Here is an 18,393-nt window from a genome sequence, read left to right on the forward strand (position 1 = left end):
CTATCTTGGGGCAAAGTTAGAGACCAGCAAGCGCTGATTTTATTTGATCCAGGGGCTACTGATAACTTTAAATCAGAGGATCTAGCCCTGAGGCTGGGAATAAAGACGGAAGAGTTGGGCACGGCTTTGGATGCTGACCATATGTTCTGTGGGAACCCTGTGCCAGTCACTCCCTTGATAGGGAAACTCCGTCTTCATGTACAGAGTTATGTGAATCAGGATGACTTCTTCATTTCTCCACTGAAACATCATGACGTAGCCTTGGGTATGCCTTGGATTCATCGCAAGGTAGTAAAGTTGACTCTTCTTGAAAGAGTGCTGGAGTTTGTACATAGGGGCAAAGTACATCGTGTGGTTGCTAGGAATAGAGGGGAAACTATTCCCATTGTATCAAAGAGTTCTATTGGAAAAGAAATAAAGTCTGCAGTTTCAGCTTACATGATTTTTGTAAAAGAGAGAGATGTGGAAATGCATGCTGAAATAAGTGAGGCAGATCAGAATAAATTAAGGTTTCTTGAAAATTTTAAAGATTGCTTTTCTGACGCTTTGCCAGGTGAGTTACCCCCTAAGAGACCTGAGGATCATGGCATAGAACTCATTCCTGGCAGCGAGCCACCCAATAGACCCCCATACAGAGTTAGTGCAACTCAGCGAGAAGAGATTATGACTCAGGTGCAGGACTTGTTGTCCAAGGGGCTGATTCAGACCAGTTCTTTTCCTTTTTGTTCCCCTGTACTGCTAGTACAACACAAAGATGGCTCATTCCGTATGTGCGTCAATTACCGCACACTGAACAAAATGACCATCAAGAATAGATTCCCTATTATGCACATTGATGATGTGCTGGATCAGTTAAATGGAGCTTCAGTTTTCAGCAGGATAGACTTAAAGAGTGGCTATCACCAAGTGAGGATACAGCCTCAAGATGTGCACAAGACAGCGTTCCGCACTACTTTTGGGTTGTATGAATATCTAGTGATGCCTTTTGGATTGACAAATGCCCCAGCTACTTTCAATAGGATGATGGATCGTATCTTCCGACCTTACAGACAATTCATTGGTACCTTCTTCGATAACATATTTGTCTTTTCTAAGTTCGAAGAAGAGCACAAGGAACATCTTGCTGTAGTGTTTCAAAAGCTGAGAAATCATCAGCTCTATGCTCTATGCAAACAACAAGAAAAGTGAGTTCAACCTGGAAGAAATCCATCCATTACTTGGGGCATATAATATCCAAAGATGGGATACGGCTGGATCCGGCAAAGATCCGTGCCATTCAGGAATGGCCAGAGCTGAAAACTGTGCATGAAGTCCGAAGTTTCCTAGGCTTGTGTTCTTACTATAGAAGATTTATCATGCATTTTGCGAATATAGCCGCTCCACTCCACGATCTTACTAAGAAAAACGCAGCTTTCAAAGGGGGAATTCCTCAAAAGATAGCATTCATCACACTCAAAGAGAGGCTGACCACAGAGCCAATCATAATAGTTCTAGATTTGTATCAGCCATTTGATGTGGATTGTGGCGCTTGCGGGGAATGTGTTGGGGCTGCATTGCAGCAGAATGGTCATGTAGTGGCCTATGAGAGTAGGAGACTTCGGGATGCAGAGAGATATCTGGGACTCTATGAGAAAGAGTTATTGGCTATAATTCATGCCATCCATCTTTTGGGTGCTGATTTTACAGTTAAGACAGATCACCGAAGTAAGAGATACTTTTTGACTCAGACAAAGCTTTTCGAAAAACCCCACGTCAACAATGTGACTATTGCTTATCATCAGGACTTGGAAGATATGAAAGAGCAATATGCAAATGATGCAGATTTTGGTGAGATTTTACAGAAAATGCAAGAGGGGCAGTCCACCATTCACTATTCCCTGAAAGATGGGTATTTAATGAAAGATGGCTGCCTATGCATCACCCAAGAGATGAGGAAAAAGATTTTGGAGGATTTGCCATGCACCTCCCTATGCTGGACATAGAGGAATTACAGCAACAACTCAAGCACTAGAGAGGTATTTCTTTTGGCCAGGGATGCGGAAAGATATACATCAGTCTGTTACTGAATGCCTTACATGTCAGAAAGTGAAGTATGATAGACGGAAGGCACCTGGCCTACTTATGCCTCTTCCCGTGCCTCAGGCACTGTGGGAAAGTATTGCAATGGACTTCATTTTGTATTTGCCAAGATCAAAGTCAGGGAATGATGGGATTTGGACTATCATTGATAGATTCAACAAGCAAGCTCATTTCATTCCGGTTCGCAAAACCCCTTTATCTTGATTGCGAGATTTTGAAGAAACCCCTTTATCGTGGTTGCGTCATTTCAGTAGATAATCTGCATACAGTTTGTAACAAGGTCAAGAAAGTCGTGGAATGGCCAGTAGAACCCTTTGGAAGCACAATCATTTCTGGGTTTTACAGGATTTTTCAGAAAGTTCATTCAATACATGCTGAAATTGCAGCTCCCTAACTCCAAAAGGGAATGAAAAGTAAGAAAGGGCAGGCTTGTCCTATTGCATGGAAAGGGAGCTAGATCAGTGCTTTCAAGCATTGAGAAATCCAATTACCACACCTCCGATGTTGCTAATAGGGGATCCTTATAAACCTCTCATGGTTGAAGTGGATGCCACTGGTTATTATGCAATGGAGGCAGCTCTATTTCAGGAAGGTAGAACTCACTTTTGAGAGTAAGAAATTCTTTGATACACCAATAAAATACCCCACATAACAAAAGAAACTTCTTCCACTGGTCCATGCATTAATCTTACATGCAGCCAAATTCATTGCATGAACAGGTCACCACTTGCTGAAATATTTTTGCAATCAACCGGATCTGCGAGGCTACAAGGCTCAATGGGTTGAGTCAATACAAGAGTTCAACTTCCAGATATGATATCAAAAGGGAGACTCAAATCAGGCTGCCAATGCCTTGAGTAAACTCTAGAGGTGAATACAATATCATTCACGGAAATCTCAACTGATTTTTACCTCTCTTGCCAGGGGCATTGCAAAAATAATTCATTCTTGGGAAGAGTTGGGCGAGGCCAGCAGAGAGTAAGGTAATGCAACAATATTCCATTAGGAGTGGTCTATCGTTAACAAAAAGTAATGTTTGTGTCCCAAATATTGAGGATATCTGCAGATAAAGTCTTTATCAATGCAATGCTGTTCCTAGTGCAGGACATCCAAGGATACTGAGAGCTTTGGTTTGGATAAAATCATATTTGAACTGGATGAAACGTGATGCCACCAAACACAAAACACTTAAAGGCACGTGGCTTGTTTCATCCCTTGAAATTTCTATATATTATTGTAGGGGGATAAGTTATCATGGAAGAGTCTACAAACAAGACCAACATTGCTCTTACTTCAAGGGGCTAGTGATAACTCATTCTAGATCTGTATCGGTTTTTGCATGATTCTCAACTACAAATGTGGTACTTCAAATTGTGCAGCATACAATAAACATAGTCTAGTATCAATTAGGCCTTTTGTTCATGTGTATTTTGAAATATTTTTTAGAGTATGAGCATCTTCTGAGTTATATAATTTTGAACTTCATCATTTCATCGGAGATCTTCCTACATCATTTTGATCCTTCTCTGACAAGACATTATCATTGTTGCAAAAAAATGATTCAATTCTCACTTTTGGAGCTCTAAAATACTTCTTGCATTCACACTCTATATCTAGATGAGTCCAGGAACATGCCCAAACTCATCCTCTTAAAACACAAAATAGGGCGATTTCAATCTTATGATAGTCACTCATAAGGTTGAAAACCATAAACTTCATCAACATAGCAGGGCCTAGCTACTATGACATCCCCACTGACGTCATGAACACCCAACAATGGGTGTAGACCATAGTATAAACATATGCTCTCACACATACAAATCCACAAACCCACACATACTTGAGCATCCATTTATACAAAGTCTTCATATTGAGTTTCAGTCGGCACTCAGGAGGTAAAAGGCAGACTCAGCCATGACGATGGCTAGCACTAAAGGAGAAGGCTAATCAAAAAGTAGTCCAAAATCTCTTCATTCAAGCTACAACTGCTTGTGAAGACTAAACAATTTCATTTATCGTAAATGATTCTCCAACAAGCTCAGTCGATATGCAGCTTTCCTTCTTTGCATGGAGTTCTCTCTGTAGCAGTTAGTCACATGTGATAATAAAATTAAGTGTTGTGTCTACCAAGCTCTCCAATTGTCATGTTGATTGCATGTAGTACTAGCTTTAGTTGTGAGTCATCAAATTTTCTGTTAGTCTTGAGCTTTTCACTTGGTATCAGAGAGGAAAGATCATGGAAACGAAGTCTGAATCAAGTGCGAAGATTACAACTTTCACAGGAGTCAATTTCGCTGCATGGCAGCTCTCTCTCAGGCTCTATTATATGGAAAAAGGTTTGTGGGTGGTTGCAGGTACTAAGAAGAAGCCTACCAGCAAGATAGCACTGGAATCCCCAGAGAAGGTCACCACATGGGAGGACAAGAATGAACGAGCTTTGGGCATCTTGGGTCGTGCTTTGGGGTCGAAGTTTCACCATCATCTGGACATGACAAAGACAACGAAGAAATTTTGGATTTCAATAGACACTTTTTTTGAGCACGATTGAAGAATTCTAAGATTCTCCTCAAACAGGAGGTCTTTAGCCTACAAATGAAGCAAAGTTGCACGAAACGTTTCCATGCAAGAAACGTGGTAGTTTTGAAATGTTTCTGAAATGCTATTTGAATTAATAGGAAACGGCAGGGGTAGGCTAAATAAAGTATATTTCTACTCACATCAATCATAGAGAACACATGCCATCCAATTGTTGAGGGATTGAGACGGGCAATCTATTAGAAATGCAATTACTGGAGAGCATTGACCCATTGATGGTCAAGCAATTGGATCCTTGGAGGGCATGGAGTAGATGATCCTTGAAGATGCGATTCGTATAGTGCATTGACGAATTAATCGTCACCCATGTAGGCCGTCTTACTACAAGTGTTGTGTTACTTCTAAAGCCTTCGCTATGCACCGACAATGATAATAAAAGAGCCTACCATCATCTCTTGTCGATACCTGCCCTATTGGCTCTTCTAGTGCACTTGTTTAGGCGTTTCGAAGTTTTAAAAACACCCCAATTTTGGAAACATTAGGAAACAGGGTTTCTTAACTTTTTGGAGCGTTTCTTGCAACTAAGAAATGAAGGAGGATGTCATGCTTAGTGAACATCTCAATCGAATTAAGACCATCCTACGACAGTTGGATGATCTTGCTGTACAAGTGGAAGATGATGACTCAAAAGCTGTATTGGTGCATGTCTCCCCCCAATCTATGACGAGATTGTTAAAATACTTCGGGTGAATGCCAGCATGAGCCTGGAGGAAATGATTGCAGCTCTACTAGGTGATGAACAATGTCAAACTCGAATCAAAGACAAGAGAGCTTATGCATGCAAAATCACAAAAGGTAAAGGTAAGCAATCAAAGTGTGAACATTTTGGGAAGCCTGGACATATCGAGAAATTTTGTTTCAAACAGAAGGATGACACTGAATGGAGGAACAAAGAAGGAGGTAAGGAGTCAGCACACAGTATCGCAAAAGAATTCGCAGGTCTTTGTATTGCGAGTTCATCCGATGATGACGGTTGGGCATTTTAAGCAAATCAAATGCATGCAGAATGATGGTTCATATGAGCCTCATACTACTGTCAGAATTTTGTGTTTCTTTTGAGTTTTGGTGGTCTCTCCATCTTTCGAAATTCTCAGCATAGTGCTATGCCATTTTTCACTCCCATCTCTTTGTTTTGGGAAGGATGCATTTTGTTGAGGCATTTTCTTGATCCGTCTTACCTGAGAGCACTTTACTTTGTGCCTCTCTATTTTATAGGATCTTTTCTGTCACTTGTTTGCTGAAGGATGCCTTTGCCCCTGTTCGATTTAAGGGGGGTTGTTGGAGAGGGCAACTCTCACGTGGCCTCAGTAACACGCTGATAAAAGAAAAGGGGGAAAACCGGACAGCCCCTAAGCAATCTAGAATAGCTCGATGACCTTACCCACTCCTCCCAAACCAAAGAAAGTGCTCCCTCACTAGCAAGACTTTAGATATTTTATCCAAGAGTGAATCATTTAACGGGAAAAAATAAGTGACAGGTTTCCATATAAAAGACACTTGATTTATTCAAGAGAGGTTCTCTTCATTACAAAATTGAAACACTCCAAAGAACACTTCATGTACTTTAGGACGTAACTCAAGGAATAAATATATCGCACCACTTCCGAAGTACACCTTGGAATGAATTAGCTGAGGCCAGGAACCAAGTAGATTAGAACACCAAGTGAGGCTCTCAAGACTAGAGCACTTACACCACTTCAAAGCAAGGTATTCGGTCACCACTACCACAAGACTCCCTCACAACAAATAATCACAAGACAACACAGATCTTGCTGTTAATTCAGGAAAACAATCCCCAGAACAGAGAGCACTCAATCCACCAATGAACCCCACTCCTACGATCAAAATTCCCAAGACGTCACTTCAGAAAAAAACAGTGAATCCTCTGCAGATTTTAAGGTACTCCAACCTGTCAACACCAAATGAGAACTCCAGCCAGAGATAGGCTGAATCAAACTATTCGATTCTGGAAACTCAGCAGCTTCACACCAACAAACGATCCTTCTCCTGACTGTCAGGAGTCACAGAACAGCAACAAGTAGATACACGATTCCAAGGCCCAAACGTCTTTTTCAATGCAACATCAACTAGAAGCGATCAGCCTAGAAGAATCGAAACGCCTTCTTTGAGCAGCATCAATCACAACCGACTCTCGTACAACTTGCTCGATCAACAAAAAGAAATGGGAATCAGCTCCTTTAGATTCTTGTTCCTTCTTTCCTGACAAACTCTTCACACCCTCTTTGCAGCAGCAAATTGATGCAGACCAGCAAGCTACTTCATTTGTCAAAAACCCACGTACATATCAAGAGATGAATACCTTCAGGACCGAAATGATGAGCGATGGCTTCGCTTTTTTGCTGGTGTACAGAGAATGAAGAAAAAAAGCCGCCTCCTTTGGTAAGAGATGTCGATCCAGCCCACAATTCCTCCTTGCAATCTTCCACAATCAGTAACACCATTGCATGGCTTCCAGGTGTCAATTCTTCCCCCAAGTGGACACCGAAATCAGCACGTCGATCACCCTTCTCCACATCGCACAAGTTTCCGGAATTCTTTTGCCCACGTATCATTTTCGATTTCTTCCTTGCCTGGAGTAACCTTGGCATACATTCCTAATTTTTTTCCAAAGGTTCTTTACCACTCTCCTTTGTTTACATAGAATCACCCCATGGCAATTTTAATTGCACATTTGGCCCCCTAGGCACACTTTATACACACACTTTTCACATGCAATTTTTCCATGTATGCAAACCCACATGACCCAGCTAAAAGCCCCTTGACCTGGGCAACAAAAAACCCCAAAATCCCATCCCATCATGAACACGGTGACCCAGAAAAAAACCCCACAATTACACATAATTTTGGACATATGACCCTCACATGACCCTTGGATACCCTTGCTCTGATGTGATCGGTGTACCACTTGGAGATTCATCATCTCCTATTGGGGTCCTTGCAGAGTTTTTAGTCAACTTAAAAAAATATTTACATCACATCATATATATATTTATTTATTTTTATTTTTTTTTATTTTCTTTTTGGGGGGGGCGAAAATGTCCTTGGAGCAAAAAAGCCCCATCATCTGCTAGCTAAGTGTACCTATGTGCCTACCCCTTTTTATGTACAGTGCACAAGAGATTACTACATTTTTTGGCCTATCAACGCATGCTCTATAAATTCTCTTTCCTTACCATTTCAGGTTCTCTTCAGATTATGATGGATGGCACCAACCTCTCCTTGATTCCCTAGGCTGATTACACCATACCTCATCGGTGAGATTCTTGGGAGCCTAGCTCATCGCTGAGCTCAGTTATCCTCTCCTGGAAATTCTCGTTTTGCAGCAAGAGAATTGGATCTACTCTAGCAACTTCATCTACATAATGGCTTGGTGCATTGATACAAGGCATATAGCGTGCCGTTTCAGCTTCATAATTCTTGCATGAGCATCAACAAGCTCAGTCGAGATGAGGAGGATCTGATATGCAGCTTTCCTTCTTTGCATGCAGTTCTCTCTAGTGGTTAGTCACATGTGATAATAAAATGAAGTGTTGTGTCTACCGAGCTCTCCAATTGTCTTGTTGATTGCATGTAGTAATAGCTTTAGTTGTGAGTCATCAAATTTGCTGTTAGTCTTGAGCTTTTCAACCAGCACTAATGTACAACTTCCACATCACGATAGTTAACATGTCCAACACATCCAATTCTCATAACACTAATGTGTGCAACTTCCACATCACCATTGTCAACATCACCCACATTCAATAAACAACACAAAGAAAGCATAAAACTCCCATTATGTCATGTAAAAGTGGCCCAAGTAAAAATTTTCAAGCTCCTTTAGAGCAAGCTGCAAAGCTTAGAAGAAAATCATACCTGCATTCCACCAATGAAGGAAAATGAACCTCGCAATCGTCTTTTTGTTTTCGCAGCATCAATACTATTACTCTCCGATTCAGAGTCCCTTTGCTTGGCTTTCTTTTTAGCAAAAGCTGATTTGATTGCTCCAACCACCAAAGAACCGTACCTTGCAAACCAATAAAGTTATTGGATTCAAAACATTTGTGTTTCTAGTCAATCATTCTCTCAACATATGTTCCTGGAATATCGAGACATTTACGCTACTCCTAAGGGAGTTGAAATTGTAAAAACAAAATCCGTTAAAGCAGGAAGTTAGGGATGTCCAAGGTAGTTAGAAAGGAAAATCTATTCAAAGCATCAAGACGATTTACTACGCATACGCAACTTTAGAGAAGCCTAAATGCCGACACACTTTCGTTCCCAGAAAGTACTTGCATTCCTCTATCTTTTTCATTGTACCTTTGCTTCAAGCTTGACTTTTCAATTAATCCCTACAGTATAGCAGCTATGGGTGCCCTCTTTTGCTCTACTTAGATCTATACTATGAGAAGTGCACTTTTAAAGATTCGAATTTTCTGCCTTGAGAGTTTCTGAATCATTTGTTTCTATACAAGTAGTGTGCTACACACTAGGGAAGCATCAACTTGTAAACGCCTTTGTTGCTCCAGGTTGTCAATTCAATAATTATGTCTTCCAGGTGTTGTGTTTGCATATTAAACATCAATATACCGCTTGCTAGGTACCCTTGCATCAACAGTTCTGAAAAACTTTTGTTGATTAAACTTGCTTGCTCAATATTTCCACTGGAGGAGTGGCTTCTATATCTGGGGTTGAAAGGCAAACTTTGCACTTGCACATTGGTGCTGCTAGGTGCCTATGCCCGTGGCTCTAAACAAGATTTGGTTTTCATCTTTAGATCTAAAACTTTGCATTTACAAATTTAGTGCCCATAGACGTGCAGCAGATTTGCCAGTCAATTGCTTCTCTAGAGATATCGTTGGTGTCAAATGCTCTTATGTCGAATCTTGATGCACTTTGTTGGTTATTGGCTCTCTTCCTCATATATAATAGTGATCACATTGTGGCTCCCTAGTCTGCAAATGGTTGATCGATGTGCTACCCACTTGGACTTTGCCCTCACCATCCAATACCCACTAACTTTTTGGTTACTTCTTGTTGTACATATTTACGTACTATGTCTGGTAAGCCAATATGCTTCTTCGAATCAAAGATTGTAAACCTGCCGAAAATCGAGGCTGCCAGACATAGAGGGATTTGCAAAAACAATCTTACAAAAATCATACGCAACATGATGTCGATCTTGGGACTCACAAGGTGTTTAAAAAAAGAACTACTATGTATGTAAATAACTATAAAACCAGTTGGGAAGAGCCCTACCAACCAAGAGAGGCTGCCCTGAACCAGCAACAAGAAAGTATGGATTTGCAAGGGCTTAACATAGAGCCTAAAGCTGAGCTAAGACATTAAAAACATGTGCCAGATAGTGTCACGTAGAGAGCAGTTTACTTTCGAGCTATGGGTTGCCCATATAGATTGTTGCATCCTATACGTATCTGGAACTGCTCTTCTCTGGCCCGATCTTCCCGATGAGACCAACTATGCAGTTTTGATTGAGCAAAGGGTATGCCGCACTTGCCAAGTTTGAGCACCAATGCTTCGACTCACATTTCTACAACCCTAGGAACAAGTGCCTTCTCTTCGACTCTCTAGTCCTTCCAGCTCGTGGGCAGTCCATGCTAAGGATCAGGGAAACTATGGCATGCCTATATACACCACATGATTTGTTACTAGCTATATGTAGCCCCTGTAGTCTCATACCTAGGAAGAGCTTGTGGATGTAAAGCTATGCCACTAAACCTCTTATGTGCATTGAGGCAGACCCCTTTGGTGACTATTTGGGACTGAATTTGTGAGAATAGAGCATTTCAACATGCTATGTAATAGCTAAAGTGGTATGTGCACTAGCTTGTGTGCGTTGTTAAACCACTCAATCAGCTTGCCTATTTTGATAGTACAGACCTCATTCTTATCCTTGTTTTCTTCTTGATAGAAAACGAAAATGAGTATCTATGGAACATGACATGTGGCCGCGTCATACTGTGTGACCTCTCTCTCTCTCTCTCTCTCTCTCTCTCTCTCTCTTTGCCCTCATCGAGGAGGCGAGATGAGATCCCATAAGTCTACGCATAAATTGTAGCCTTTCAGAAGGCCTTTGACACTGCCCCACGAGCACATATGATTAGGAGACTCCAAGAGATGCAGACCCTGGGAGACATGGAGATCATGATTGGAGTGAACAAGGATGCCCCCTCTCACCGACACTCTTTGGGCTCTATATTGATGAGATCATGACCTTCATTGATCACTTAGGATGGAAGGGATCCTTGCTTGCTGATCTAACGATACAGATACTATTGTCGACGGATGACATAGCCCTCATCTCCTTTCAGCGGTAGGCCTGCAGAGACACCTAGAGGCCCTAGATGTGTTTTACAAGGAGAGAGACCTGACAGTCAACCTTGGTAAGACCAAGGTTATGATCCTCAACACCTCACATGCAGTACTTCATCGACACAGCTTCACTTACCCAGGAGAGCCGGTTGAGATCGTGTAGTCATACACCTATCTAGGGGTATTCTTTGCAGGGCCAATTTTCACAATGACTCGTGCAGCCAAGGCAAGGCCCACACGAGGGCAAGGGGCTCTAGCTCAATTAGAGCAACAGGACCCTTCGACAAAGCAATAGCTATTTTATACAGTTTTGAGGACGACAGCCATGTATGTAGCACCCTTCAGAGGGAGTGACCTATCAGCGACCAAGTCGTGGAGATTCAAGAGGCTACAGGTGATATGACCACACTCCTCAATGATAACATCTTCCAGACGGCGACATATCTTCACAGGGTTTGGGCCTTTCTAAGCTGGAGATTACTCAGGGTGGCCCTAGAGTCATCTAGACAACTAGCCGAGATTGGGATTCGCACGGCTTGGTATGCACGCATATCTAGATGGTTTGCTAGTCAGGGTATTCAAAGGGACCACCTCCACCCGTTTCAGTACAGCTTGGATGCGCCGTCTCTCCAAATCTCACAGGATTAGATCAACCACATCATACAATTGGATTTATTGCGACTCTACACATTCAGAGTTAGGGAGGGACCATGAGTTTCGCACCAACATCTAATTCTACAGCAAACATTTCCTGAGAGTATTAAAGGATGGAGTGATTATTAGACCTCAATATCTAGAGGACAGACGGGTCTCACATGCACTGAGGATCGCCATCAAACAGATGCGGGTCTCTTCCCACATGCACTAAGGATTGCCATCAAACAACTGAGAATCGAGGTAGGGAGGGCCATCGGCATGCCTACGGAGCAAAAAGAAAGAAAGAAAGTTAATTAAAGTCTTCAGAAGACCGATGGGTCTATGAGATTGTGAAAATCCTGATACAACAAGCTATGATAGTGGAGCTACTAAACGAGCGTCCATACCAATGCAAAATGCAAAAATGCAGAATGGCAGTACTAAGTCCTAAGTACAACATAGTCATGTCGATGGTCGACTATATATCAATCTCAGCATCATCATCAATATCATCATCATCAGCAGCAGCAACAAGATATCAGGATGGATGAGGCAGTGGAGGCATGAAGTCGGCAATAGAGTGTTGTCGGCCACTCAGAGGTGCGGTCCTGGCACGTCTCTTGGTCGTAGCTCTGCGTCTGACTAGGGCTACTGTGACCCAACAGCTGAGACAGAGGGTCCACACACAGATCACACTTGGGGACATCCCCTCCTTGTTTAGAGTCGGAGCTATGCAAACTGGCAGAGGTAGAGATGGAGAAGCACTTTCTATGCACCTACCCCGTATACTATGAGATCCGAGGACGGTACCTTTGTCTCTTTCAAGAGAGACAGTTTTGGACCACTCTACCTGCTGATCCACTTTGATGACTAGGGTTTGCATTGGCCTTTATTTGATGGAGATGCCACGACACACAGATCAAAGAGATAGGAGCGATTTCTTTTCCTCTCGCCATTGATTAGTGACAGATGCATCATGCACCCGCCAAATATATTTCTATTCAATCTTCTTTTGAATCTTTTTCGAAATTCCACTGGGATACTAACCATTTTATACATGTGACAGTGCAACAGGAGGCTGACCGTGCACAACGACATGTCACAAATTTTTATGCTTTCGAGTCAGCCCTAGACATAGTGGAGTAGAGGAGGAGATAACCGACATGAGGACAGCATGGATCAGCAAGAAGAGACAGCACAAAGCAGTGGAGGTCCAGCCCATCCCATCTCTACTCAAAAGGGACCATCAAAGTGAAGAGAAGCAAAATACAAGATCAGAAAATCTCATTGTAAGACAAGCAACAGTGTATTCTATCTAACGAACAAACACACAATCATAAAAAGGATTGCCTCAGCGACATGCGGAAATAGTAGAACATGGAAGAAGTAGGCTCTCTATAGACTCTGTGGTTCCCATCTTTCCACAGAGTCCAGAGTGTCCAAGGGTAAAAATGTTGTTGCTTTATATTGGAGAGTCACTACCCCACAACGGGATGTGCCAAAATTCATCAAGAAAAGATCTCAATATATGACAAGTATACATCAGAGTCTACGTACTGAGTTTGCAGTGAGGCTATCTCAGATTACTGTGCCTACATTGTATAAAATCCTTTTGCCTCAACCTTGGGTTTCGAAGAGAGGTGATTTTGTTTGGCGAATGCATCACCCAGCCACGTGGTGGAGGAAAAGATTACAGCAACTTTGGGCCTATAAAGTACCGCTTCGGCAACAGCTTTTCTTTTAGCGAGTTCTTTTGGGAGTGTTTCCATCTGGACAGCTATTGGCTCATCGACACATTGCTCCTCCACTTTGCCACAGATGTTCTGCTTCTTCAGAGACTATGCCTCACTTGTTTTAGCATTGTCCGTGCTCTCGTGAGTTTTTTAATCTACTTCGATAGCGCCTGTAAGCGAGATTCCCATCTATTCCGTTTGGGAAGTTCTTTTGGCTATTTGGGTTTTATCCATCCAGACTGGAGTTTCATCTTTTCTTTGTTTGGGTTCGCTACTGGGCACTATGGACTTTAAGGACATATAGGAATTGTAAAGTCTTTGGTGATCCTACTTTCTCTCTGTTTGGGTTTTTCAGGCATTCTCTGCAGCAATCTTTATTTGATTGCTTACAGACCCGCTACATAGATCATGAGGTCTTTTTGGCATATACTGAAATTTTCAGTTGATGTCATTGTAGCACTTTGTTTTGAGGTTGCTACTCGTAATATAATCAATCAAATATTTCACCCTTAAAAAAACCTTGATCATGCAGATTTTAAAGCCATGGTTTCCAATGCCATTCAACCTCTTTCTCATCAGATGCACATTGATCTGGATTATGCATGGCAGGCTTCTGTTGCAAGAATGCAAGCTGTTATTTGAGATTATGGTAAATCTTACATGCGGGCCACACGGGAGTGATGGATCTCAGCTCGTATAAAACTATTGCATGCAGTAAGAAAAAGGGAGATCGCTATCTATTCCAAGAGCTAAGCAACTAACGCATGAAATAGTGCATGAAATAATGGTGAAAGATATGAAAAACAGTCTCCTTTATCCATAGGCGACAGCTTTATTCATCTCCTCAGCTCAACCGAGCTTGTTGGAGTTACAACTCAAACACACTTAGCTACAACGACTGATTGACAGAGGCACCGAGCCATGAACTATATGGGAGACTATCGCCACGCTCATCATGATTGGCTTCCAAGGCATAATCAAGTGCACCAACTCCAGAGACCACTGCGCCACCAGCAACCCGTGATCACAGGAGAGACTATGGCCCTTAATCTCTCTCTCAAGGTACTCCATGCAGCCAGCCATGCAAGTGACAAGTGGCTAATCCAGTCCCTCCTTTCAACCATGCTCAAATATTGACCAACCTAGAGTTTGCTTACACCAACACCCCCCTTAAGCAAAAGGGAGGGCAATGTACATCAGAGAATGCTTCCCGACACAGCAAGTCAGGGATAGCAAGAAGTTTTTTTTATCATCCACATAGCAAGTGAATGGAAAGTAAACATCTTCTCAAAGCAAGAGAGAACTCTGATCATCATGCCTTTGGACAAGACAAACTTAGGTATTTTTATTATGCAAATCAAGAATCTAATCTACGCTGTCGACTACGTATGAATAAGGAATTCAGAATGCCCATTCATCTCCATCCCTTGAACTTGCAACACACAGTCCCGCGACCTCCTCTGCTACATGTGCACTTTCTCCTTTGTTCTTCTGAGCAATATCATCTCGCTTTATGAAGCAATATTCTTCCCTATGTCCAAGCTTGCCACAATATCCACATTTCTACCCGTCCTTGTTCTTTGCTTTAGATAACTTGCTTACGAATGCTTGTTCTTGATCGATGGTCAGTACCTTGCGCCTTTCTTCATCCAATAGCATCGAAATCATTTCTGAGAAACTTGCATCATTGTTAACTCTTAGGATCTTGACAAGATCATCATAAGCTGGAAAGAAGTACAGCCTTAGAATCATCATCTTCCATATAAACACCAAGATCAGTAAGCTGCCTAAGGATAGCGCGCATTCGATTTAGATGCTCTCCAAGCCTTTGATTTTCCGTCATCTTCAAACCGAAAAATTGTTGCTTCAGTAATACCTTTGAGTTTCGAAGCCTCGATCCAAACAAAGTCTCTACTACAGTCCAGTTCTCACATGCCGTCTTGGAGAGATCAAGATGGTGGCTATACCTTCCACCAAGTGCTCGCCCGAGAATTCCTAGAGCCTTCCCATTCCTTTCTTCCCATCGATCCACCAATTTAGGGGAGTCATGTGCCTTTTTCTCGGTCAGTTTCTTCTCAATACCTGAGACTATCGACCAAAAGCCCTTCTCCATCAAATACAATCGAAGCGTGAGCTGCCAAATCGGGAAGTTAGTACCATTGTAAGTAACCAGCTTCACCGCATGTTCAGATTTATTCTCCATCTTCTCTGGCTCTGATACCACTGATGGATCTCAGCTCGTATAAAACTATTGCATGCAGTAAGAAAAAGGGAGATCACTATCTATTCCAAGAGCTGAGCAACTAGTGCATGAAATAGTGCATGAAATAATAGTGAAAGATATGAAAAACAGTCTTGTTTATTCATAGGCGACACCTTTATTCATCTCCTCAGCTCAACCGAGCTTGTTGGAGTTACAACTCACACACACTTAGCTATAACAACCGATTGACAGAGGCACTGCGCCATGAACTATATGGGAGACCGTCGCCACGCTCATCACGATTGGCTTCCAAGGCATAATCAAGTGCACCAACTCCAAAGACAATTGCGCCACCAGCAACCCGTGATCACATGAGAGACTACGGCCCTTGATCTCTCTCTCAAGGTACTATCACTACAATTCATACTCCCACTGGATGCATGAGGTGTTTGAAGGGGGCCTTCACAAAGAGCAAGAAAAGAGGTGTAGAGCAATTATATGGCTTGAAATATCATGATTGGCACAAGATGCTCCAAGTAAGTATTTTATGTGCATAATATCTTTTTCCTTCCAAATTTGTGAGTGAATTAGAAGCAACTAATTAACCATTCCTCTTGTGTTCAGTTCAAAACTACCTACTAGCATTTCTTGTAGTGCATCGAACGATGTGAAGGATTGTATTTACAAGATGAATATATGCCACAAGGATGGACTGTACTATCTGAAGCCGAACATGCAAAGGCCAGGTTGCCAATTTCTAATATTCTAGCTTTTCCCGAAGCTTGACCATCACCTAATCAGTTTGTGGGGGTGACGACGAGTGAGACCCCATTCCAAAGAGTGACCAAGGTGACGAACAATCTGAGTGGGATGATTTCCCTGGGCCACAAAAGACTATGCTAGTCTTTAGAATGCAATGGGAGCAGCTTGGACTTTTGAAAATTTACATGAAGACTAGCTGCTAAACCATAAACAAAGAGAGCCTGCATCAAAGCAGAAAGATCATTCTGCGTATTCTTCGGGATAAAGAAGGAATCATCAGCATAGGCTTGAGCAACCATGCTGCGATTTGCATCCAATTCCAAACCATGAAGGGAGCCTGTAGCCACAAGATGATCAATATATTGCAGCATAGGATGAGTAGCAATGGCATACAATAAAGCACTAAGGGGACATCCTTGACGGGCCGAACAACGAAGAATCCATTCATTAGAGAGATCTCCAGAAAGAATGCAAGCTGCATTACTGTTTGATACTATTCACCAAGGCAGATCTTGCTTCTTTCATGTCTGCCATTATGGAAATCTTCTGGCATTCCAAACATGGCAGAAAAAGTCTCAGACTACTTTCAATGCATCAACTTTGTTCTCCTAAGATGCATGGTGGTTTGAACATCACGAATATCCAGGTGCACATCCTTGCTCAGAGGGAAAAAATATTGCTGCAATTTCTGCAAGGTGATCAGCCTTGGGCTCTTATGATTACATCTCTAGTCACACATATCAATATTTCTGCCTTTGGTCACCGGCAAATCAATTATTGGGATTTTTTATTTGGTTGCATGGATGACACTTTGCCTGGCTGCCCTATAGTCTCTAGTTTGCTTATTGATTGGAAGCACGTCCTTTCTCATCTGGAATGGAATGGTCGACAGTCTTTGCTGGGTAATTCCTTGCGAGCTGAAAGCATTCACTGGTAAACAGTTTTTCAGTCTCCACTCGCTTTACAAGAACCTCGCCGTTCCTACTTTGTTTCATTTAAGGGAATCACTTCTGTTGCTGATGTTATTCATAATGATGGCTCTGTGTTACCTTTTTGTTTGGCAGCTACACGGTATGACTTGGGCTCTCACTATCGTGCTTGGTGGCAACAAGTTGCTTGTATACTTTCGCCTTTTGTTCCGATTCCTCCTTTGGAACTTTAGGACAGGTTGGAGGATTGGACTTTGACTTCACCAGGGTCCTCTTCTCGCCCTTTGAGGCTATCTCAGATTACGATGCATGCATTGTATAAAATCCTTTTGCCTCAACCCTAGGTTTCAGAGAAAGGAAATTCTATTTGGCGATTGCATCGCCCAGCCAAATGGTGGAGAAAGAGATTACAGAAGCTTTGGGCCTATAAAACTCCTCTTCAGCAACAAGTTTTCTTCTAGCGAGTGCTTCTTGGCATTTTTCCATCTTGACAAATGTTGGCTTGTAGACATATTGCTCCTGCTCGTTGCCACAGATGCTTGAGTTCTCAGGAGACTGTGCCTCATTTATTCTAGTTTTGTCCATGTTCTCGTGAGTTCATTGATCTTCTTTGGTAGCACCTGTGAGCAAGAGTCTCGACTATTCCTTTTGGAAAGTCTTTCTGGCTCTTTGGTTTTCATCCACACAGATCAGAGTTTCATCTTTTCTTTTTTTGGGTTCGCTATTGGGCTCGCTATTGGGCACTCTAGACTTTATGGACAGACAAGAACTGTAAAGTCTTTCGTGATCCCAAATTTTCCCTGTTTGGCTTTTTTAAGCGTCCTCTGCAACAATCCTTCTTTAATTACTTGCAAACGCATTGCATAGATCATGATGTATATCTAGCATACACTGAGATTTTCAATTGATGTGCTTATGGCTGTCTCGTTTTCTAGGTCGCTACTCTTGTAATATAATCAATCAAAAGTTTTCACTATTTAAAAAAAAAGTGTGTGTGTGTGGCATACATGCACACACACTGTTTTTTTTTATTTAGTGAAATCTTTTAGTTTTGTGTGGGAAACCCCAAAAAGAGATAAAAACCCACCAATAGGTACAAAGAAAAGATTTACAAGTAAAGCCT

At 42.0% G+C, this 18,393-nt stretch overlaps 1 protein-coding gene across 3 annotated transcripts in view; it reads right to left on the reverse strand.

Moving 5' to 3' along the window:
• Positions 1-18,393, reverse strand: part of HEMG2 (Flavin containing amine oxidoreductase family) — a 141,688-nt gene that overhangs the window by 53,487 nt on the left and 69,808 nt on the right. For all 3 annotated transcript variants that reach the window (XM_087391766.1, XM_087391769.1, XM_087391767.1), the window contains exon 11: positions 8,551-8,701. In XM_087391766.1, the coding sequence (XP_087247892.1) occupies positions 8,551-8,701 (151 nt within the window). The remainder of the gene's footprint in view (positions 1-8,550; positions 8,702-18,393) is intronic.

This window comes from Dipteris shenzhenensis, chromosome 20, assembly GCF_047967505.1.
Source record: "Dipteris shenzhenensis isolate YYH24624 ecotype China chromosome 20, Dip_SZ_1.0, whole genome shotgun sequence".
NCBI lineage: Eukaryota > Viridiplantae > Streptophyta > Polypodiopsida > Gleicheniales > Dipteridaceae > Dipteris > Dipteris shenzhenensis.